General features: G+C 38.7%; 1 protein-coding gene across 1 annotated transcript in view; it reads right to left on the reverse strand.

Moving 5' to 3' along the window:
- Window positions 1–708: 708 nt before the first annotated feature.
- The window catches only part of LOC107761023 (putative polygalacturonase At3g15720), a 65,697-nt gene continuing 42,559 nt past the window's right edge, over window positions 709–23,846 (reverse strand). The window contains exons 2-10 of the mRNA XM_075245799.1: window positions 3,419–3,538; window positions 3,180–3,290; window positions 2,577–2,741; window positions 2,334–2,360; window positions 1,682–1,892; window positions 1,481–1,562; window positions 1,230–1,338; window positions 1,039–1,155; window positions 709–942 (exon numbers count right to left, since the gene is read on the reverse strand). Of these exons, the coding sequence (XP_075101900.1) occupies window positions 709–942; window positions 1,039–1,155; window positions 1,230–1,338; window positions 1,481–1,562; window positions 1,682–1,892; window positions 2,334–2,360; window positions 2,577–2,741; window positions 3,180–3,290; window positions 3,419–3,538 (1,176 nt within the window). The remainder of the gene's footprint in view (window positions 943–1,038; window positions 1,156–1,229; window positions 1,339–1,480; window positions 1,563–1,681; window positions 1,893–2,333; window positions 2,361–2,576; window positions 2,742–3,179; window positions 3,291–3,418; window positions 3,539–23,846) is intronic.

Below are 23,846 nucleotides of genomic sequence, written 5' to 3' on the forward strand. Positions count from 1 at the left end.
AATACCATATAAACAAGGACAACAATGTTAAAATATTGCTTGAATGCGCCTATCACACCAATGTCATACTTGACAGAATATCTTAATGTGCTTTGCTACATGGTACACGCCTAACATGCCATGCAGGGAATGTAATTCACCACGACAGGACTGGAGCAATATCTGGATCCTTAACATGATACACATAGAAGGTTTTTTCCAAAATGACCCGCACCATTAAAGCTTATTGACAACGAATTCATCGGAGAGGTGTGCTACTATGATTGGCTAGCAAATGTGGTGGTGAATTACAATTGCCATGTATGCACAAATTTTATTGATTTGAATAAGGGTATCGCTACACCTAATATGTAGGGGTATCCAATATTGGATTTTGTTAGCACGTTCAACAACAACATAGGAGCTCAATATGACATTTTTGGTACCCAAGTTTGATGGTATATTAGGTCTTGAATTCCACAGCAAACTTGATTTTGGTCAATCTCGAAATAAAGTAAAACGATATGACTAAAATATCTATTCCAAGTGATTTTCATGTAATAGCAAGCACCAATACAATGACTCAAAGTTAGTAGATAATTCAAGTAAAACAGAACTTATATTAGCTTAAACTCATGAACATGCGTCCAACTCCAAATACTATACTGCTAAACAAAAAGTGGTGATCCTCCAATTGTTATATAAATAAATGGGAAATTTTCTTTTTAATTATGTTAACAAGCATGTTATTGGGGGTAAAGTTGAATTGGCTTGTCCATGAGCATTATTACAAGATACAAGAGTTTGTTTTTCAGGCAAAACTGAGGTTATATTAATTTGCTCAAACACTAAGTTGGTGCAAGCTGTGCAGTTGTCACTGCAATTCAGATTTATAGCTATTTTGCTTGGTGTTGTCCCAAATATATCCTTGTATGTTACATTACTCACTTGGACTGCATTTGGCTGCACAAAAAAATAATATGGATTAATTATCATTTGAAAATATAATAAGTTCCCTTTTATTTAGAATCGAGGGTTTTTAAATTTCTTTATGTTTACCTCAATTCCACAATTATGAGCACCATTGCAATAGAATTGGTCGATAATGATGGGATTACGAACATTTGTGAGGTTGATATTCTCAAAATTTATAAATCTGGCATAGCCCATACCACCCTGAAAAGGAATCAGAAGACATTTTTCAAATCATCCACAAATAAATAAATAAAAAATAAGAACCTTCTATTTACCTGCCATGTTTTGATTCTTACACCATTTTGTGTTCCTTGGAAGGTACAATTTGTTACATTTATATTCTCCACAGCAGCAAAAGTCTCATTAATTCCTAGGCTTCCTACACTGCCAAAACAAAAAAGGAGTGCAAGAAGGATTTCATTAAAAAAAAATTATACTGAATAAAAATCGCCTAATTCAGAGGATCCCAATCTATTCCGTCAAAAACAAAACAAAAACAAAAAGAGAAATTTCGGTCAACTTTTACCTTATACCATGTCCTGGTCCACATGAAATACCAGTAATATTTATATCAGAACATCCCGTATTGATGGAAATGCAATCATCACCTATTTGTATCAATATTTTTTTTTTACGAAAATTAATTAATCAACTTAAATCTTATCGAAAGAATTAAAAAATTTACAACCTTAAGACATTTCTAATAGTACATTAAAATTGTAGTTACCTGTTTGAAAAGTGGAATTCAGAATTTGAACTTGAGTGGTAGACATAGAGAGATCAATACCATCAGTGTTGGGGCTATCTTCAGGTGCAGTTTTAGTGATATTGGAGATATTTACCCCTGTGCTAAAAGTAATGCTTATATGGTTTCTTGAACTATTAACAAGGTTCAGTCCACTCAATTCAAGATCATTACAAAAATTAAAGTGCATAGTCTGCAAAATAAAAACAATTAGTAGGCGTTTGGATATTATTTTTGTTTGAAGTTTATAAAGATAAAAAGAGTGTTTGAAACAGAAACTAAAGTTGAAAAATATATATTTAAAAGTTGTGTTTGCCTAGACATGAATTTCGTACTTGCAAAACCAGTTTGGATATCTATCAATGAAAATAATTATTTAACTTAAAATACCATCTTAAACAAAAAAATTATATTTCTCCAGTATTTTAAATACTGAAATATTATCTACGAAAAAATAACATAAAAATATTGAATGAAACGTTAAGAATTAGGTTCATTACAGAAATATTTACTAGAACTTAGCTATATTAAGTGAACACTCCATAATCAATAATTACAAAAGGGTTTAATCAATTCAGCGACCATCATAACCACAGTATAACCTTAACACTTAAAAAAATACAAATTGTCTTACCGTTGGCTTGTGGCAAGTCCCATTGACCTAGCAAAAAAAAGAGAAAAAAGACTTCGTCAAATTCCTTAATATTATTGACTCATAATTTTTTAAAACTCTCTTTTTCTTCGAATAATTAATTAACAAGATAAGTAAAAAATGCAATTCAACATCAAAAATCGAGAGACATAAAGAATTCAAACTCTTAATGTTTTAGATTAAATTGTAACCTCTTAATATTTCGAGTGCGAGCTCTAAACATACCTTTTGAGCGGGACCAGAAATGTTCCACCAGGCAGCGCCTTGACCATTAATTTGACCAGTGCCATTGATGATGAGACCAGATATCCCAGTGAAATAAAGCCAACTATCATTTTCACACCCTACCCATTCTCTTAAATTTTGGGGTGCCGTGATATTCCCTAAAACCTGGTAAAACTCAAAACAACATTATAATATTTAGTTTCGAAATTAATCTCTCTCCAATAACCTGGAAATTATCTTTATAGAATCCGCTAATTATTTTAAGGAAACCCCTTTATCCCTTTTTGTTTTTTCTTACACACACACTTAAAAAATAAATTCATGAGAAGAAAGACACGTTAGATAGTTGCTATTTCTCAAAAAGTGTCCAAAGACATTTCTCAAACAAGAGATTTTCCCAGAATTTTATCTATAATCTTTTAAAACATTTCATAGTAAAACAAATCAAATGAAACATATATTTAATTAGTAAGTGAAATTTAAATTCTAACAAATATTTCTGGGCTATATAACTCCTAATTAAAGAATACATCGTGCATATTTTATTTGGAGTTAATCAGAGATGACGAATATAAAACAAACTTGCAAAGTGTAGCATTTTACCTGTATATTAATAGTGGTAGAATTGCAAGGGCCTTGAAATAATATAGGGCTCAACAAGAATGTTGGATTTTCACAATCATAGCATACATCTAGCCAAGCTTGTTGAAAAGCCTTCAAAATGGAGATTAATCATAATACAAGAACAATACACAATTAATCAAATTGTTTTAATTTCTTCTATTCATTGAATTTTTTTTCTTGATAAGATGTGAAAACTAATTATAAAAAAAATATTTTACTTGAGAATCATCAGTTACTCCATCTCCGATAGCACCATAAGTTGTGACATCAAAAATAGCAGCTAGACCTTGGTGAAGAATAAATGAAGTAACAAAAACTAGAAAGTTGGAAACTCTGTCCTGCAAAAATGTTTATGCACAAAAAGAAATAGCTAGAATCAATCATTTTTCTTTCTTTTGTGGATTTATGATTAATATAAGAAAATTTTCAGAAAAGTATTGTTACAATAATAACTTGATAGAAAAATAAAAATAAACAATGAAACCCATGTTAACTCACCATGACAAACTTAAAGTGGTATGGTCAAATGGATGATTAATATTTTTTGCCTTCTTATGCTTTTTATATATATAGGTAAATTAATTCTTTACTTTAAACATAATCTATTTGACTATTTACAGTATCCTCTGTAAATTTCGGCAGATATAAGAGAATCAAGTGGATCTCTTACTTTTATAGAAAACAAAGATCCAGAAAGTAGAGAAAGTAAATAAATTGCCAAAGGTTTGTTTCATCAACATATTTTCTTTTATAATTCCGTTAAGTAAAGTTCATAATTCCGATATGGTAAACAATAAAGAGTTACCAACATGTCTTGCATAATAAATTGCCAATGGTTTGTTTCATAAAGGGATTTTCTTTTATAAGTTCGTTGCAAAGTAAAGTTTATAATCCCGATATGTTAAATAACTAATGAAAAATAACGAGTTACCAACATGTCTTGCATATCAATTTTAAAACACTCTTGTCTATCCAAATAAAGATGGATGCACTAAGAGACATGTATTAATTATATATTAATAAAAGAAGAATTAACTTAAATAGCCAATCACTTAATTGCTTAAATTAAAAATAATCGATGGATATATAATATATGTATAATATAACGACAATAGAATTTCTCTAACTTTAAATGACTCTTGATGAATGACTGGTTCTATTTATATTATCACTAGTAATTTCGAATGAACATTTAAGTTATTTCTTAACGTGCAGTTAATTATTTTTATTTTAATGAGTTTATGTGTGAATAAGATGTACAGATATAGAATAAAAGTACGATACAATCAAATTTCTCAATAAAAACATTGTTTGTTTCAATATTTTTTTTTTCATACAATGGTTGCTATACACCTACAACAACATTTGATGTTTGAATATTTTTTGAGTGTTTTGGATAAAAATTAACCAAAAATCAATTTATTTTGTTTTTAATGTTACGTATAAAAAAACTATTCAAATTTAAAATCTCAAAAGATATGCATATTTCACTAATTAAATACGAGAGAAAGCATATTTTTAATGGATTTAAATAAAATCTTTAATTATGAAATTATGTACTAGCATAATATTTCTAATTATAAGTGGTGCATTAAATTTTGAAAATATTTAGTCAAAATCTTTAGACTTATTATTGGTAATATTGGAGTTTTTTTTGGCTACTATAAAGAGATAATTTTATAAAGAGTGTACTTCTGACGACCCCATAGGTCATTTTGAGTACTAGCCTTTTTTCCGTATTTTGAAATCTCCGGTAGCTTTATTTGATATTTTTTTGTGAGCGTGCGTGGTCCGTGTTGCTTTTCAAAAAGTTTTTATATGAAATTTTGATGAAAATAGAAATTTTGACTAAAAATAAGGATAGAGTTGACCACGGTCAACATTTTGGGTAAATGATCCCTGATCGGTGTTTTGACGATTCCGGTATTCTCGAAATTGAAATCGGAGGTTCCTAGGTTGATTTGACTTATTTTTTCGAAAGTTAACAATTTGAAAGTTTAAAAATATTCTAGATTTGACCGTAGGATGACTTTATAGATATCAGATTCGGATTTTGGTCCATTTTATTATTTGAAACTTGTCTGCAAAATTTGGTACAAAACGGAGTTGGTTTGATAGGAATCGGACGCTTAGTTGTGATTTTAGATGTTCTTGACTTTTCCTTTAAAATTTCATTCGTTTTGATGTTCAATTTATAGTTTTAGATATTATTTTGGTATTTTGTTCGCGCGAGCAAGTTCGTATGTTGTTATTACACTTGTATGCATGTTTAGTTTGGAACCCGAGGGGCTAGGGTGAGTTTCAGACGCGTTTCGGGTGAGATTGGATAGTTTGAGGAATGCTGGTACACTGCTATTTCTAGTGTTTGTCTGCAGATTTCGCATTTGCGAGGTCTGGCTCGCATTTGCGAGCCTTGCTTTTGCAAACAATAGTTGGCATTCGCGAGCATGGGTTGGGGGCTGGGACTTCGCATTTTCGACGAAGGGGTCACATTTGTGATGGATGCTGTATCCGCATTTGCAACTCTGGCATCGCAATTGCAATGCAATGCTAAATTGGGGTATCTTCGCAATTGCGAAGAAGTTGGCCGCTTTTGCGAAGGTGGGCAGTTCACATTTGCTAATATTTTGTCGCATTTGCGACATTTGAGCTTCTGATATAAGGTTTGAATTTGCGACCTTTGTTTTGCATTTGTGATGTTTGTAATTGCGAAAAAGAGCTCGCAATTGCGACACCTGTAGGTGGGTAAAAGATTGAAAAATCGGGACTTAGCTCATTTTACACCATTTCTCAACCCTAGGCACTCTAGAGGCGACTTTCCAAGAGATTTTTCTTCCCAAATTCATTGGTAAGGAACTTCAATTTATTTATTTTTGCCACGACTCCAAATTCCCTCCGTAGGATGTCGTTATGGCACCTAGTCTCTAAGACTAGGTAAGCCTATTAATGTGGAATAACTAAATATAAACTGAAATTTAATCCTTAACAGTCGAATAAATAAGAACTGTAAATTTAAAATTATAACTCCCAGAACCCGGTAGGAATAAGTCAGAAGTTTCTAAGATTTTATTCTAAGTGTCTCTATACATTAGGGTCTAAAGAGAAAAAGGAAAATAATATAATAAGGATAGAAGGGGACTTCGAGGTCTGCGGATGCTGGCAGATATACCTTGAAGTCTCTGCGTACGGCTAGTTCATTGATGCCTGGTCAGATAGGAAGTGCATGGATCTGCACAAAAGGATGTGCAGAAGCGTAGGATGAGTACACCACAACGGTACCCAATAAGTGCCAAGCCTAACCTCGGTAGAGTAGTGACGAGGTCAGGTCAGGCCCTACTGGAATAATAAAAGACAGGGTGAAAAGTTTAACAATATAATAATAATAAAAATGACAATGAGAATAAATCAAGTAAGTAGTATGTCGCAATTTAACTACATAAAATAAGGGCAAACAATACCTCGCAGAAGGAAAACAGAAATTTACAACTTTAAGGAAATCACCAAAATAACCAAAGGCAAATGCAGTCATAAAGAAATATCAACAAGAGCACTCCCGAGGTACCGCCTTGTAGTCCTAAATCATAAATAAATTCACAATATCTCATTTTCTTATATCACCGCGGGAGCCTTCACATTTAATTTTAAAGAAAATATTTTTTCCGAAACAGTATCCCGCGTTTTAGCCACCCGTATCACACCGCATCACTTCTAGTAGTTCTCCTACTAGCCACGCATATCAGGCCACCCTTATCTCACCGCATGTGATTCAACACCCAGGCCTTATACTACCGCATGCGTATCAATATCACAATATATCATAATTTGCACCTCAAGTGCCCAAATATTTCAACTTGCCAAAATAAATCAACAACAAGAATATTTTCCACAATAAGGAGCTCACGGCTCAATCACAATGAGTACAAAATCTCACAAAATATTCAGGAATGAATAACTCAGCAAAAATAATATTTCACAAATTAAACACCTTACCTTAATATCAAAATTTTAAACGTAAAATACTTTATTTTAATAATATTTAAATTAGGAAATCCAACCTTCAAATAATGTACAGAACAAAAGAAACAGAGTTTCAACTAAACAGGTAAAACACTTAGCAGGAACAGGTTACACAAATTTAAAATACGAAAATATATTAATGATCATGAATATAACAGAATAAAATAATTTAATTAATATGCAACAATGATCCACACAATTTAAAGACACAATCTTCCACATTTAGCCCGTGTACACACTCGTCACCTTGTGTACACGATTTTCAATACATCAAAATTTTTATATCAATACCTATCCTAAGGGAAATCCCCCCCTCCCCCCACCCAAGGTTAGACAAGTCACTTACCTCAAACCACGCTCAATCAGTCAAGTAGTATGCCTTTTCCTCGATTTTCCGACTCCGATCGGCTCGAATCTAGTCATAATTAATTCGATTCAATCAATACAAATTATAGGAATAATTTTCATATAAATTTTCTAATAAAATCCGAAATTTATCCCATAAATCGCTCGTGGGGCCCACATCTCGGAACCCGACAAAAGTTATAAAATACGAACGCCCATTTAACCACGAGTCCAACCATACAACTTTTACTAAAATACGACATCAACTCGACCCTCAAATCTTCAATTTAAACCAAGAGGGTTTTCTAAATCTTCCAACTTAAATCCTCAATTAAATATTAAAAACAACCATGGATTCAGGTAATTTGACCAATATTGAGTTAAGAACACTTGTCCCGTTGTTTTCCTTGAAAATCTCTTGAACATCGCGTCTTTCGGAGCTTCAATTTGTCAAAAATAGGTTCGTCCCATTTTCAGAACTTAAAGTTTCTGCCCAGGGATTTCTTCTTCGGGAATGCGACCCTTGCCTCGCGTTTGCGAAGAACAAAATGTGCTGCCCAAGCTTTCCTCTTTGCGAACGTGATGACCATGGGTCTCATGCCTTCGCGAACGCGACGCCTCATGCGCGAAGGCGTAGGCTAACGCATGAAGTCCACCCCAACCCTCACTCTTCTTCACGAACGCATGGTCTCTCTCGTGTTCGCGATGCACACTGGCCCTCACCCTTCGCGAATGCATCCCTTACTTCACGAATGCGAAGAACAAAATCTCGCCTGCCCCAGTTCCCTTTCATGAACGCGAGACCTCTCTCGCGAACGCAAAGAAGGAAACCAGAGCTGGACACCAAAAATTCTCCAGTTGTTCTCCAAGTCCAAAATTGATCCCAAGCACCCCCAAAATCCATCAAACATGCACAGAGCATATCCTCCAATATCTAAATAGTGTGCTCGGACTGCCCGTCTGTGTGAGCGTGAAATGTTGTACTCAACTTCACATGAGTACCCAACTCACACTATACGGCTCTCCAGAACCGTGACGTAAATTGCGTACCTCGGTTAGAGATGATGGATACCGGTATGCCATGAAGCCTGACAATATCGCGGATGTAAATCTGAGCCAGCTGCTCCGAAGAGTAGGTGGTAACCATAGGAATGAAATGAGCTGACTTGGTCAATCTATCCACAGTCACCCAAACCGCATCGAAATTCCTCTGAGTCTGTGGAAGTCCAACAACAAAATCCATATTGATCTGCTCCCATTCCCATTCTGGAATCTCTAATTACTGAAGCAATCCACCCGGTCGTCGATGCTCATACTTCACATGCTTACAATTTAGGCACCGAACTACATATTCCACTATGTCTTTCTTCATCCGCCTCAACCAATAGTGTTGTCTCAAGTCCTGATATTCCTTCGCGGCACCTGGATGAATGGAGTACCGCGAACTGTGAGCCTCCTGGAGAATCAACTCACGCAAACCATCTACATTAGGCACACATAGCCTGCCTTGTATATGTAATACACCGTCATCTCCAATAGTGACTTCTTTGGCATCGACGTGCTGAACTGTGTCCTTAAGGACAAGCAAATAGGGGCCATCATACCGACGCTCTCTGATACGATCATAAAGAGAAGACTGAGAAACCACACAAGCCAATACTCGGCTCGGCTCGGAAACATCCAACCTAACAAACTGGTTGCCTAAGTCCTAAATATCCAAGGTTAAAGTTCTCTCTGCTATCGGTAAGTATGCTAAGCTGCCCAAACTTTCCGCCTTACGACTCAAGGAATCAACCACCACATTGGCCTTCCTGGGGTGATAGAGAATGGTGATATCATAATCCTTAAGCAACTCCAACCACTAGCGCTGCCGCAAATTAAGATCCTTTCTATTTAAACAGATGTTTTAGACTCTGGTGATCATTATAAACCTCACAATGGACACCACACAAATAATGCCGTCAAATCTTCAAGGCATAAACAATAGTTGCTAGCTCAATGTCGTGGACCGGATAATTCTTCTCATGTACCTTTAATTGTTTGGATGCATAGGCAATCACCCTACCGTCTTGCATCAACACTACACCGAGACCAATGCACGACGCATCATAATACACAGTATAAGACCATGTACCTATAGGCAACACCAATACTGGGGCTATAGTCAAAGTTGTCTTGAGCTTTTGAAAGCTCTCCTCACATTTCTTGGTCCACCTGAACGGAGCACCCTTCTGGGTCAATTTGGTCATAGGTGCAACAATAGAAGAGAAACCCTCTACAATTTGGCGATAATACCCCGCCAAGCCAAGAAAACTCCAGATCATGTAACGACCGGGCCGATCGTTTTGAGAGTTGTAGCCCCATTCCCCCATTTACTGCTCATTCTGTACTTTATAGCTATATTATAACTTGCCGAGGTAGTCAGTTTGAGTCAGAGAGATTTCAGAATGAATTGAGACATTTAGTCTCAAGGTTGAAAACTTAAGTTGAAAAGGTTGACCAGATATTGTCTTATGTATAAATGATCCCGGAATAGAGTTTTAATGATTCCACTAGCTCCGTATGGTAATTTTGGACTTAGGAGCGTGTCCGTAAAATTATTTGGAAGTCCGTAGCTAAATTAGGCTTGAAATGGCTAAAAAAAAATTTAAGTTTGGAAGTTTGAACGGGGAGTTGACCTTTTGATATCGGAGTCGTAATCCAGTTCCAAAAATTTTCATAGCTCTTTTATGTCATTTATGACTTGTGTACAAAATTTGAGGTCAATCGGACTTGATTTGATAGGTTTCGGCATCGAATGTAGAAATTGGAAATTCTTAAGTTCCTTAAGCTTGAATTGGGGTATGATTCATGGTTTTAGAGTTGTTTGATGTGATTTGAGGATTCTACTAAGTTTGTATGCTGTTGTAGGACTTGTTGGTATATTTGGTTGAAGTCCCGGGGGCCTCGGCTGCATTTTGGAAGGTTAACGGAAATTTGGACTTGGAGAACAGCTGAAGAATTTCTGGTGTTCCACTCTGGTTTCCTCTTTCGCGTTCGCGAGAGAGGTCTCGCGTTCGCGAAGGAGAACTGGGGAAGGTGAGAGTTTGTTCTTCGCGTTCGCAAAGGGTGAGGACCAGTGTGCATCGCGAACGCGAAAGAGGCCACTCGTTCGCGAAGAAGAGTGAGGGCTGGGGTGGACTTCACGTGTTAGCCTACACGTTCGCGAGTGAGGCGTCGCGTTCATGAAGGCATGGGACCCGTGGCCATCGCGTTCGTGAGAGGACCCTCGTGTTCACGAAGAGAAATTTTGGGCAGCATATTTTGTGCTTCGCTAACGCGAGGAAAGGGTCGAGTTCGCAAAGAAGAAATCTCTGGGCAGAAACTTTAAGTTCTGAAAATGGGACTTCGTCCCATTTTCTATTTTTGACAAATTGAAGCTCGGAAAGACGCGATGTTCAAGAGATTTTCAAGGAAAATAACGGGACAAGTGTTCTTAACTCAGTGTTGGTCAAATTACCCGAATCCATGGTTGTTTTTAACATTTAATTGAGGATTTAAGTTGGAAGATTTAGAAAACCCTCTTGGTTTAAATTGAAGATTTGAGGGTCGCGTTGATGTCGGATTTTAGTAAAAATTATATGGTTGGACTCGTGGTTGAATGGGCGTTCACATTATATAACTTATTTTGGGTTTCGAGATGTGGGCCCATGGGCGATTTTTGGGACAAGTTTCAGATTTTGTTAGAAAATTTATATTTTCATATGAAAATCATTCCTATAATTTGTATTGATTGAATCGAATTAATTATGACTAGATTCAAGCCGAACAGATTGAAAAATCAAGGAAAAGGCATACTACTTGACTGATTGAGCGTGGTTTGAGGTGAGTGACTTGTCTAACCTTGTGTGGGGAGGGGGGAGGGAGGAATTCCCCTTAGGATAGGTATTAATATGAAAAGTTTGATGTGTTGAAAGTCGTGTACACAAGGTGACGAGTGTGTACACGGGCTAAATGTGGAAGATTTGTATCTTTAAATTGTGTGGATCACTGTTGCATATTAATTAAATTATTTTATTCTGTTATATTCATGATCATTAATATATTTTCGTATTTTAAATTTGCTTGACCTGTTCCTGGTAAGTGTTTTACCTATATAGTTGAAACTCTGTTTTTTTTTGTGCTGTGCATTATTTGAAGGTTGGATTTCTTAATTTAAATATTATTAAGATGAAGTATTTTACATTTAAAAATTTGATATTAAGGCAAGATGTTTAATTTGTGAAATATTATTTTTGCTGAGTTATTTATTCCTGAATATTTTGTGAGATTTTGTACTCATTGTGATTGAGCCATAAGCTCTTTATTATTGAAAAATATTGTTGTTGATTTTTTTGGTGAAAAAATTGAAATATTGGGCACTTGAGGTGCAAATTGTGATATATTGTGATATTGATACGCATGCGGTGGTATAAGATCTGGGTGTTGAAACGCATGCGGTGAGATAAGGGTGGCTTGATACGCGTGGCTATTAGGGGAACTACTAGAAGTCATGCGGTGTGATAAGGGTGGCTAAAATGCGTTATGCTATTTCGGAAAAAATATTTTCTTTAAAATTAAATGTGAAGGCTCTCGCGGTGATATAAGGAAATGAGATATTGTGAATTTATTTATGATTTGGGACTACGAGGCGGTACCTCGGGAGTGCCCTTGTTGATATTTCTTTATAGCTGCATTTGCCTTTGGTTATTTTGGTGATTTTATTAAAGTTGTAAACTTATGTTTTCCTTCCGCGAGGTATTGTTTACCCTTATTCTGTGTAGTTAAATTGTGACATATTACTTACTTGATTTATTCTCATTGCCTTTTTTATTATTATATTGTTAAACTTTCCATCTTGTCTTTTATTATTCAAGTAGGGACTGACCTCACCTCGTCACTACTCTACCGAGGTTAAGCTTGGCACTTACTGGGTACCGTTATGGTGTACTCATACTACGCTTCTGCACATCTTTTTGTACAGATCTATGTACTTCCTATCAGACCAGGCATCAGTGAACTAGCCGTACGCGGAGTCTTCAAGGTATATTTGCCAGCGTCCGCAGACTTCGGAGTCCCCTTCTATCCTTATTATGTTGTTTTCCTTATTCTCTTTAGACCCCAATGTATAAAGACACTTAGAATAAAATCTTAGAAGCTTGTGACTTATTCCTACCGGGTTTTGGGAGTTGTAATTGTTAAATTTGCAGTTCTTATTTATTCAACTATTAAGGATTAAATTTTAGGTTATATTCAGTTATCCCGCATTGATAGGCTTACCTAATCTTAGAGACTAGGTTCCATCACGACATCCTATAGAGGGAATTTGGGGTCGTGACAAGACACCGCATGACTTCTAGTAGTTTCCCTACTAGCCACGCGTATCAAGACACCTTTATCTCACCGCATGCGCTTCAACAGCCAGACCTTATACTACCGCATGCGTATCAATATCACAATATATCACAATTTGCACCTCAAGTGCCCAAATATTTCAACTTGCCAAAATAAATCAACAACAACAATATTTTCCACAATAAGGAGCTCCGAAATCCTCGTATCTAGTCAATTAAATCGATTTATTCAATACAAATTATTGGAAATTAATTCCATATGAAAATACTAATTTTCCAACAAAATCTGAAATTTAACTTAAAAATCGCCAGTGGGGCCCACGTCTCGTAACCCAACAAAAGTTACAAAATATGAACGTCCATTCAACCATGAGTCCATCCATGTCAAAATCACTAAATTTCGACATCAATTCGACCCTCAAATCTTCAATCTAAACTTAGGTATTTTCAATATTTTTCCAACTTAATCCACCAATTAAATGTTAAAAACTACCATAGATTCGGGTACTTTGATAAAAAATGAGTTAATAACACTTACCCCGATATTTTCCTTGAAAAATCTCCCGAACATTGCCTCTCCCTGAGCTCCAAATCGGGAAAAATGGAAAATGGGACGAAGTCCCATATTCAGAACTAAAACTCTCTTTCCAGACATTCCTTCTTCGTGAACGCGACAGCTCCCTCGCATTCTTGAAGCACATTTTTGTGCTGCCCAGATTTCCTCGTTCGCGAACGCGAGCCCGGTCTCGCGAACGCGAAGACCAATTTTCCCCCAGGCCAGTTTTCCCTTTTGCGAACGTGAGGTCTCGATCGCGAATGCGCAGCCTTGCCCCTCGATCCTTCGTGAAAGCGTGCCCTCGGTCGCGAACGCCAAGCACAAAATGGCCAGTCCGAATTTCCTCTTCGCGAATGCGAGACTCCCCTCGCAAACGCCATGAAGGAAACAGATACAGGCATCAAAAAATTCCAGCAGCTGTTTAAATCCAAAATTGATCCATTAACCTTCCAAAACTCACCTGAGGCCCCCGGGACATCAACCAAATACATTAACAAGTCCTACAACAGCATACGAACTTAGTCGAAACCTCAAATCACATCAAACAATGCTAAAACCATGAATCATTCCCCAATTCAAGCTTAAGGTACTTAAGAATTTCCAACTTCTACATTCGATGCCGAAACCTATCAAATCAAGTCCGATTGACCTTAAATTTTGCACACAAGTCACAAATGACATAACAGAGCTATGAAAATTTTCAGAACTGGATTCTGACTCCGATATCAAAAAGTCAACTCCCCGGTCAAACTTCCAAACTTAAATTTCTATTTTTATCCATTTCAAGCCTAATTTAGCTACGGACTTCCAAATAATTTTTCGGACACGCTCCTAAGTCCAAAATGACCATACGGAGCTATTGGAATCATTAAAACTCTATTTCGGAGTCGTTTACACATACGGTCAACCTTTTCAACTTAAGTTTTCAACCTTGAGACTAAGTGTCTTAATTCATTCCGAAATCTCTCCGGACTTGAACGGACTACCCCAGCAAGTCACAATACAACTATAAAGTACAGAATGAGTAGTAAATGGGGGAATGAGGCTACAACTTTCAAAACGACCAGCCGAGTCGTTACATCCTTCCCCTCTTAAACAAATGTTCGTCCTCGAACGAGTTTAGAATTATACCTGGAGTGGTGAAAAGATGAGGATAGCGGCTACGCATATCATGCTTAGTATCCCAAATTGCCTCTTCTACCGACTTGATGAACTGCAGAGGGACTAGGTGGTAGTGCAAGTCTGTAAGACACCTCTCCAATTCTTTCAAAAATCTTTAAAAGGTCTGATATACCTAGGGCTCAACTTGCACTTCTTCCCGAATCTCATAACACCTTTCATGGGCGAAACTCGGAGCAAGACCTGCTTACCAACCATGAATGCAACATCACGAACCTTCTGATCCGCATAACTCTTCTCTCTAGATTGAGCTGTACGAAGTCGATCCTGAATCAATTTAACCTTTTTCCAAAGCATCCTGAACCAGGTCTGTACCCAATAGTCTAGCCTAACCCGGTTCGAACCAACCTAATAGAGACCGGAACCGCCTACCATATAAGGCCTCATATGGCGCCATCTGAATGCTCGACTGATAATTGTTATTGTAAGAAAACTCCATAAGTGGCAAAAGTTGATCCCAAGCACCCCCAAAATCTATCACACATGCATGAAGCATGTCCACCAGTATCTGAATAGTGTGCTTGGGCTACCCGTCCGTCTGAGGGTGAAATGCTGCACTCAACTCTATTCGAGTACCCAACTCTCGCTGTACGGCCCTCCAGAACCGTGATGTGAACTGCGTACCCTAGATAGAGATGATAGATACCGGTATGCCATGAAGCCTGACAATCTTGCGAATGTAAACCTGAGCCAGCTGCTCCGAAGAGTAAGTAGTAAACACAGGAATGAAATGAGCTGACCTTGTCAATCTATCCATAATTACCCAAACTTCATCGAACTTCCTCTGAGTCCATGGGATCCCAACAGCGAAATCCATAGTGATCCGCTCCCATTTCCATTGTGGAATATCTAACATCTGAAACAATCCACCAGGTTGCTGATGCTCATATTTCACCTGTTGACAATTTAGGCACCGAGCTACATACTCCACTATGTGTTTCTTCATCCGCCTCTACCAATAGTGTTGTCTCAAGTCCTGATACATCTTTGCAGCACCCGGATGAATGGAGTACCGCAAACTGTGAGCCTCCTGGAGAATCAACTCACACAAACCATCTACATTGAGAGATGTTAGTATTGATACTCCTACCGTGGAGTCAGTTCCTGTAGTAAGGGATTTTCCTGATGTATTTCCATCGGATCTTCCGGGTATGCCACCCGACGGGGATATTGACTTTGACATTGATTTGTTACCAGGTACTCAGCCCATTTCTATTCCAGCATATCGTATGGCCCCAGCAGAATAGAAGGAATTAAAGGAGGAGTTATATGAGCTACTTGATAAGGGTTTTGTTTGGCCCAGTGTATCGCCTTGGGGTGCTCCTGTCTTATTTGTGAAGAAGAAGGATGTTTCAATGCGGATGTGTATTGATTACCGCCAGTTGAACAAGGTTACAATAAAGAATAGGTATCCATTGCCACATATTGATGACCTATTTGATCAGCTTCAGGGTGCCAGAGTGTTCTCTAAGATCAACTTACGTTCAGGCTATCATCAGTTGAAGATTCGGGAGCCATATATCCCGAAGACTGCCTTCAGGACTCGGTATGGTTATTATGAGTTCCTTGTAATGTCATTTGGGTTGACCAACACCCCAGCTGCATTTATGCACTTAATGAACAGTGTATTTCGGCCCTATCTTGACAACATTCATCATTGTGTTTATTGATGACATTCTAGTGTATTCCCGGAGCCGGGGGGATCATGAACAACACTTGAGGACTGTGCTTTAGACTTTGAGAGAAAAGAAGTTTTATGCAAAAATTTTAAAGTGTGAAATCTGGCTTGATTCAGTAGGATTTTTGGGTAATGTGGTAACGAACAAGGGGATCCAGGTAGATCCGTAGAAAATTGAAATAATGCAGAGTTGGCCCAGACCGTCATCAGCTACTGAGATCCGGAGTTTTCTTGGCTTGGCAAGGTATTATCACAGATTTGTAGAGGGTTTTTCTTCTATTACTGCACCTATGACCAAATTGACCCAGAAGGGTGCTCCATTCAGGTGGGATCGAGGACTGTGAGGAGAGCTTTCAAAAGCTCAAGACAGCTTTGACTACAACGGTAGTATTGGTATTGCATACAGGTTCATGGTTTTATACTGTGTATTGTGATGCGTCGCGAATTGGTCTCGGCGTAGTGTTGATGCAAGACGATAGGGTGATTGCCTATGTGTCCAGATAGTTAAAGGTACATGAGAAGAATTATCCGGTCCACGACCTTGAGCTAGAAGCAATTGTTCATGACATGACGATTTGGCAACATTATTTGTACGGTGTCCATTGTGAGGTTTATACTGATCACCAGAGTCTAAAACATCTATTTAAATAGAAGGATCTTAATTGGTGGCAGCAGAGGTGGTTGGAGTTGCTTAAGGATTATGATATCACCATTCTCTATCACTTCGGTAGCAGAGAGGCCTTTAGCCCTTTATGTTCAGGCATTGGCCAACCAGTTTGTTAGGTTGGATGTTTCTGAGCCGAGCCGAGTTTTGGCTTGTGTGGTTTCTCAGTCTTCTCTTTATGATCGTATCAGGGAGCGTCAGTACGATGACCCCCATCTTCTTGTCCTTAAGGATACAATTCAGCACGGTGACACCAAGGAAGTCATTATTAGAGATGACAGTGTATTACGGATGCAGGGTAAGCTATGTGTGCCTAATATAGATGGTTTGCATAAGTTGATTCTCTAGGAGGATCACAGTTCGCGGTACTCCATTCATCCAGGTACCGCGAAGATGTATCAGGACTTGAGATAACACTATTGGTGGAGGCGGATGAAGAAACACATAGTGGAGTATGTTTCTCGGTGCCTAAATTGTCAACAGGTGAAATATGAGCATGAGCGACCGGGTGGATTGCTTCAGAAGTTAGAGATTCCAGAATGGAAATGGGAGCAGATCACTATGGATTTTGTTGTTTGACTCCCACGGACTCAGAGGAAGTTTGATTTGGTTTGGGTAATTGTGGATAGATTGACCAAGTTAGCTCATTTAATTCCTGTGGTTACTACCAATTCTTCGGAGCAGCTGGCTCAAATTTTCATCCGCGAGATTGTCAGGCTTCATGGCGTAACAATATCCATCATCTATGACCGTGGTACACAATTTATGTCACGGTTCGGGAGAGCCGTACAACGTGAGTTGGGTACTCATGCGGAGTTGAGTGCAACATTTCACCCTCACACAGACGGACAGTTCAAGCGCACTATTCAGATATTTGAGGATATGCTTCATGCGTGTGTGATGGATTTTGGGGTTGCTTGGGATCAATTTTGGATTTGGAGAAAAGTTGAAGAATTTTTGGTGTCCAACTCTCGTTTTCGTCTTCACGTTCGTGAGAGAAGTCTTGTGATGACCCAAAATATCATCTTTAAAGTTAATAATTAATTTTGTGTTCTAAGACCTCGAAAAGCACTATTTATCATTACTCGACTTGCGTGCGCAGTCCGTAAAATTTTCCGAAAAGCTTTTATGTGAAAAATGGATTAAAATGTGAATTAGAGCTTTAAAACTCAACTGAGTTGACTTTGGTCAACATTTTGAGCAAACGGACTCAGATCAGTGTTTTGATAGTTTCGGTAGGTCTGTATCGTGATTTGGGACCTGGGGGTATGCCCGGAATCAAATTCCGAGGTCTCTAGCCCGCGATATGAAATTTTGATGAAACATTAAAGGTTTTAAAAGCTTAAGTCAAATAGTGACCGGATGTTGAATCATGTGCAAACGACCCCAGAATAGTATTTTGATGATTCCAACAGCTCCGTATGGTGATGTTGGACTTAGTAGCGTGATCGAAATTTTATTTGGAAGTTCGTAGTGAAATTAGGCTTGAAATGGCTAAAATAGGAATTTAAGTTTGGAAGTTTGACCGGGGAGTTGACTTTTTGATATCGGGGTCGGAATCCAGTTCTAAATAGTTTCATAGCTGCGTTATGTCATATATGACTTGTGTTCAAATTTGTGGTCAATCGGACTTGATTTGATAGGTTTCGACATCTAATGTAGAAGTTGGAAATTCTAAGTTTCATTAAGCTTGAATTGGAGTATGATTTGTGATTTTAGCGTCGTTTTATGTGATTTGAGGTTTCAAATATGTTCGTATGATGTTTTGGGACTTGTTGGTATATTTGGTTGAGGCCCTGAAGGCCTCGGGTGAGTTTTGGATGGTTGACGGATAAAAAATTGGACTTAAAAGGCTGCTGCAATTTTTCTCTTCTGTTGGATATTCTGGGATGTGATCGAGCCCAAGATTGAGCCCATATATCGAGCCTAGGGTCAAAGCCTGAGACGAGGCTCAGGATCGATGCCATGATCGAAGGCCCGGGCTCGATGCCATGATCGAAGGCCCAGGCTTGATTCCATAATCGAGGCCATGACCAAGGTCCAGGCTCGAGCCTATGATCGAGGCCTAGGCTCGAGGGCCATGATTGACACCACGATCGAGGCCCAGTTCCGAAGGCTGCATGGGCAGATTTATAAAAGAGGGCATTCGTCCCATTCGCCATTTTTAACAAATCGGAGCTTGAGCAGAGGCAATGTTTGATAGATTTTCAAGGAAAGACATTGGGGTAAGTGATTCTAACTCGGATTTGGTCTATATACACAAATATATCATTGTTTTCACCATTTAATTAGTGTTTTGAGATTGAAATTTGAGAAATTTTTGAAATCTCATAGAAACGAATTTTCGAGATTTCGGTATCGATTCGGAGTCATATTTGAGTGAAACAGGTATGGTTGGACTCGTAATTGAATGCGTTGTCGGATTTTGTGAGTTTTGCCGGATTTCGAGATGTGGGCCCCACAGGCGATTTTTGAGCTAATTTCGGATTTTATTGAAAAATGTATTTTATTATGAAATTGATTCCTATAATTTTTGTTGACTGCATCGAATTAATCATGACTAGATTCGAGTCGATCGAAGTTGGAAAATCGAGGAAAAATCATACTACTTGGTTATATTGGAGCAACTCGAGGTAAGTGACTTGTCTAACCTTGTGTGGGGAAATCTCCCCTAGGATTGGTATTGAAGTGATAAATTGTAATGTGTTGAAAGTCGTGTATACGAGGTGATGAGTGTGTACACGGGCTAAATGTGAAAGATTATATTTTTAAATTGTATAGATCATTATTACACATTAATTAAAGTTACTTGACCTTTTTCCTGCTAATTGTTTACCTGTTTAGTTGAAACTTGGTTTCTTTTATTATGTGCATTATTTGAAGTTGATTTTCTTTAAATTAAATATTATTAATATGAAGTATTTGACATTTTTAAATTTGGTATTAAAGGAACGCATTACAGATTTTAAAATATTATTTTGCTGAATTATTTATTGCTGAATATTTTTGTAAGATTTTCATACTAATTGTGATGCAGCCGTGAGCTCTTTATTGTGAAAAAAATATCATTGATGATTTATGTTGGCATGAGTCGTGAGCTCTTTATTGTGGAAAAAATATTGTTGTTGAAGTATTTTGGTAAGTTAAATTATTTGAGCACTTGAGGTGTAAATTGTAATATATTGTAATGTTGATACGCATGCGGTGGTATAAGGTCTGGGTATTGAAATGCATGCGGTGAGATAAGGGTGGCTTGATATGCGTGGCTAGTAGGGGGAACTACTAGAAGTCATGCGGTGTGATAAGGATGGTTAAACTCGGAATGCTATTTCGGGAAAAATATTTTCTTTAAAATAAATTGTGAAGGCTCCAACGGTGAGATGAGGAAATGAGATATTGTGAATTTATTTATGATTTGGGACTACGAGGCGGTACCTCGGGAGTGCCCTTGTTGATATTGATTTATGGCCGCAGTTGCCTTTGATTATTTGTTGTGATTTTCTTAAAGTTGAAAGGAATTCTGTTTTGATTCCACGAGATATTATTTGCCATTATTTTGTGTAATTAAATAGTGACATGCTACTTGATCCATTTCCATTGTTATTTTATTTTATTATATTGTTAAATATTTTACCATGCCATTATTTATTTTCCAGCAGGGCCTGACCTGACCTCGTCACTACTCTACCGAGGTTAGGCTTGGTACTTACTGGGTACCGCTGTGGTGTACTCATACTATGCTTCTGCACATCTTTTTGTGCAGATCCATGTATATTTTACCAGCCCAGACGTCAGTAAGTTACCTGCACACGGAGACTTCGAGGTATACTGCCAGCGTCCGCAGACTCCGGAGTCCCCTTCAATCATTTTATGTTGCTTCCTTATATTTTATTTAGACCTTGATATATATAGCGACATTGAGGATAAAATTCCTAGAAGCTTGTGACTTATTTCTACTAGGTTTTGGGAGTTGCAATTATTTGAAGTTTCAGATTTCTATTTTTATTCCGCATTGATAGGCTTACCTAGTCTTAGAGAAAAGGTGCCATCATGATATCCTACAGAGGGAATTTGGGGTCGTGAGAAGTTGGTATCAGAGCTCTAGGTTCATAGGTATTATGAGTCACAAGCAGGTTTAGTAGAGTCTTGCGGATCGGTACGGAGACGTCTGTACTTATCTTCGAGAGGCTATAGAATTGTTAGGACATATTCACTTCTTTGATTCCTTATCGTGCGTAATTGTTGACTTCAAAATTTTAAATCATTGCCTTTCTATTCTCTCACAAATGGTGAGGACACGCACAATTGGATCCGATGATCAGACATCTGCGCCCCCTGTTGGAGCAGCAAGAGGCCGGGGTCAGGGCAGAGGCCGAGCCAAAGGCCAAGGAAGATCACGTGGTGCAGCCAGAGCACCTGCACGAGCTACTGAACTAGAGCCACCAGTAGCTCCAGTTGGAGAGCAGGCATCTGAGACGCTTGTTACTACTCCTGCACTTCAGGAGATCCTTGCCCAATTTTTGAGCATGTTTGGCACTTTAGCTCAGGCAGGGTTAATTCCATTTGCTCTTGCCGCATCTCAAGCCGGGGAAGGAGCACAGACTCCCACCGCCCGTACTCCAGAACCACGGGCCCAAGTTGACCATGCCCCAAAGGTTATACCAGTGCAGCCAGTTGTCCCAGTTCGGCCTGAGATTAGGACAGCAGTTTCAGAGGGGGAGAAGCTGAGGCTCGAGAGGTACAAAAAGTACCACCCTCCCACTTTCAGTGACTTAGCTTCAGAGGATGCTCGGGGTTTTCTGGAGGAATGTCACTGTATCCTTCATACTATGGGTATTGTGGATTCTAGTGGGGTTTCTTTCACGGTATTCTAGTTTAGAGGATCAGCCTACTAGTGGTGGCGGGCATATGGGTTGGATAGTCCCGCTGAGGCATCTTCACTCACTTGGACTCAATTTTCAGATATGTTCTTAAGGGAGTATGTTCCTCAGAGTCTTAGAGATGCATGTCGCACAGAGTTTGAGTAGCTGCGCTAGGGTTCTATGACCGTGTCAGAGTATGTGGTCCGATTCAGTGATTTGGCGAGGCATGCACCATCCTTGGTTACTACTGTTCGAGAGCGGGTTCGCAGATTTATTGAGGGTCTCCACCCTAATATCACATACAGTATGGCCCGAGAGCTAGAGATAGACATCACATACCAACAGGTGGTGTCAATTGCTAGGAGATTGGAAGGTATGTGGATCCGGGAGAGGGAAGAGAGGGAAGCTAAGAGACCTCAAGATTCTGGCACATATAATAATTCCCATGCCCTAGTTGCAGCCTGTCATGGTAGAGGTTATGTGAGCCGTCCTATTCATTCAGCACTTCCAGCTTCAAGTTTTATTCCGGCTACTCCCAGACCTCAGGTTCCATATTATGCATCGCCAGTGTCTACTGTACCTCCTGTAAGGGGTGCTTTCAGCGGGAAGTCTAGTCGATCAGGCCCGAGCCAGTCCCAGCAGCCACGTCCTCCGAGGGGCTTGTTTTGAGTGTGGTGACACTCGTCATATTATGAGAGATTCCCCCAGATTTAGGAGGGGTGCACCTCCATAGATTTCTCAGGCCCCACCTATTCCACAGGGGCCTCAGGCTTCTTAGGCCATGATTACTACACCAGTTGCCACTCCACCCGCACACCCATCTAAAGGTGGAGGTCGGGCAGGTAGAGGTCGCCCTAGAGGGGGAGGCTAGGCCAAATATTATGCCCTTCCTGCTAGGATAGAGGCTGTTGCATCCAATTCTGTTATCACAGGTATTATTCGGGTCTGTCATAGAGATGCATCAATCTTATTTGATTCAGGCTCCACTTATTCTTATGTGTCATCTTATTTTGCCCCGTATTTTGGCGTATCACGTGATTCTTTGGGTTTTTCTGTTTACGTATCTACACCCGTGGGTGAATCTGTTATTGTAGACCACGTGTATTGGTCGTGTTTAATTGTTATCAGTGGTTTTGAGACCAGAGCTAATTTATTATTGCTCAGTATGGTGGATTTCGATATTATTTTGGGCATCGACTGGTTGTCGCCCTATCACGCTATTCTTGATTGCTCCACCAAGATGGTGACATTGGCTATGCCAGGTCTACCGTGGTTAGAGTGGAGAGGTACCTCGGATCATGTTCCTAGCAGGGTTGTTTTATTTCTTAAAGCTCAACGAATGATTGAGAAGGGGAGTGATGCGTATCTGGCCTATGTGAGAGATGTTAGTGTTGATACTCCTACTGTGGAGTTAGTTCCTGTAGTAAGAGATTTTCCTGATGTATTTCTAGTGGATCTTCCGGGTATGCCACCCGACAGGGATATTGACTTTGGCATTGATTTGTTATTGGGCACTCAGCCCATTTCTATTCCACCATATCGCATGGCCCCAATAGAGTTGAAAGAATTAAAAGAACAGTTACATGAATTGCTTGATAAGGGCTTCATTCGGCCCAGTGTATCACCTTGGGGTGCTCATGTCTTATTTGTGAAGAAGAAAGATGGTTCTATGCAGATGTGTATTGATTACCGCCAGCTGAACAAGGTTACAGTGAAGAACAAGTATCCATTGCCACGTATTGATGACCTATTTGATCAGCTTCAGAGCGCCAGAGTAATTTCTATGATCGACTTGCGTTTAAGCTATCATCAGTTTAAGATTCGGGAGCCAGATATCCCGAAGACTTCTTTTAGGACTCGGTATGGTCATTATGAGTTCCTTGTAATGTCATTTGGGCTAACCAACGCCCCAGCATCATTTATGCACTTAATGAATAGTGTATTTCAGCCCTATCTTGATTCTTTCGTCATTG

Source organism: Nicotiana tabacum, chromosome 23, assembly GCF_000715075.1.
Source record: "Nicotiana tabacum cultivar K326 chromosome 23, ASM71507v2, whole genome shotgun sequence".
Lineage (NCBI taxonomy): Eukaryota > Viridiplantae > Streptophyta > Magnoliopsida > Solanales > Solanaceae > Nicotiana > Nicotiana tabacum.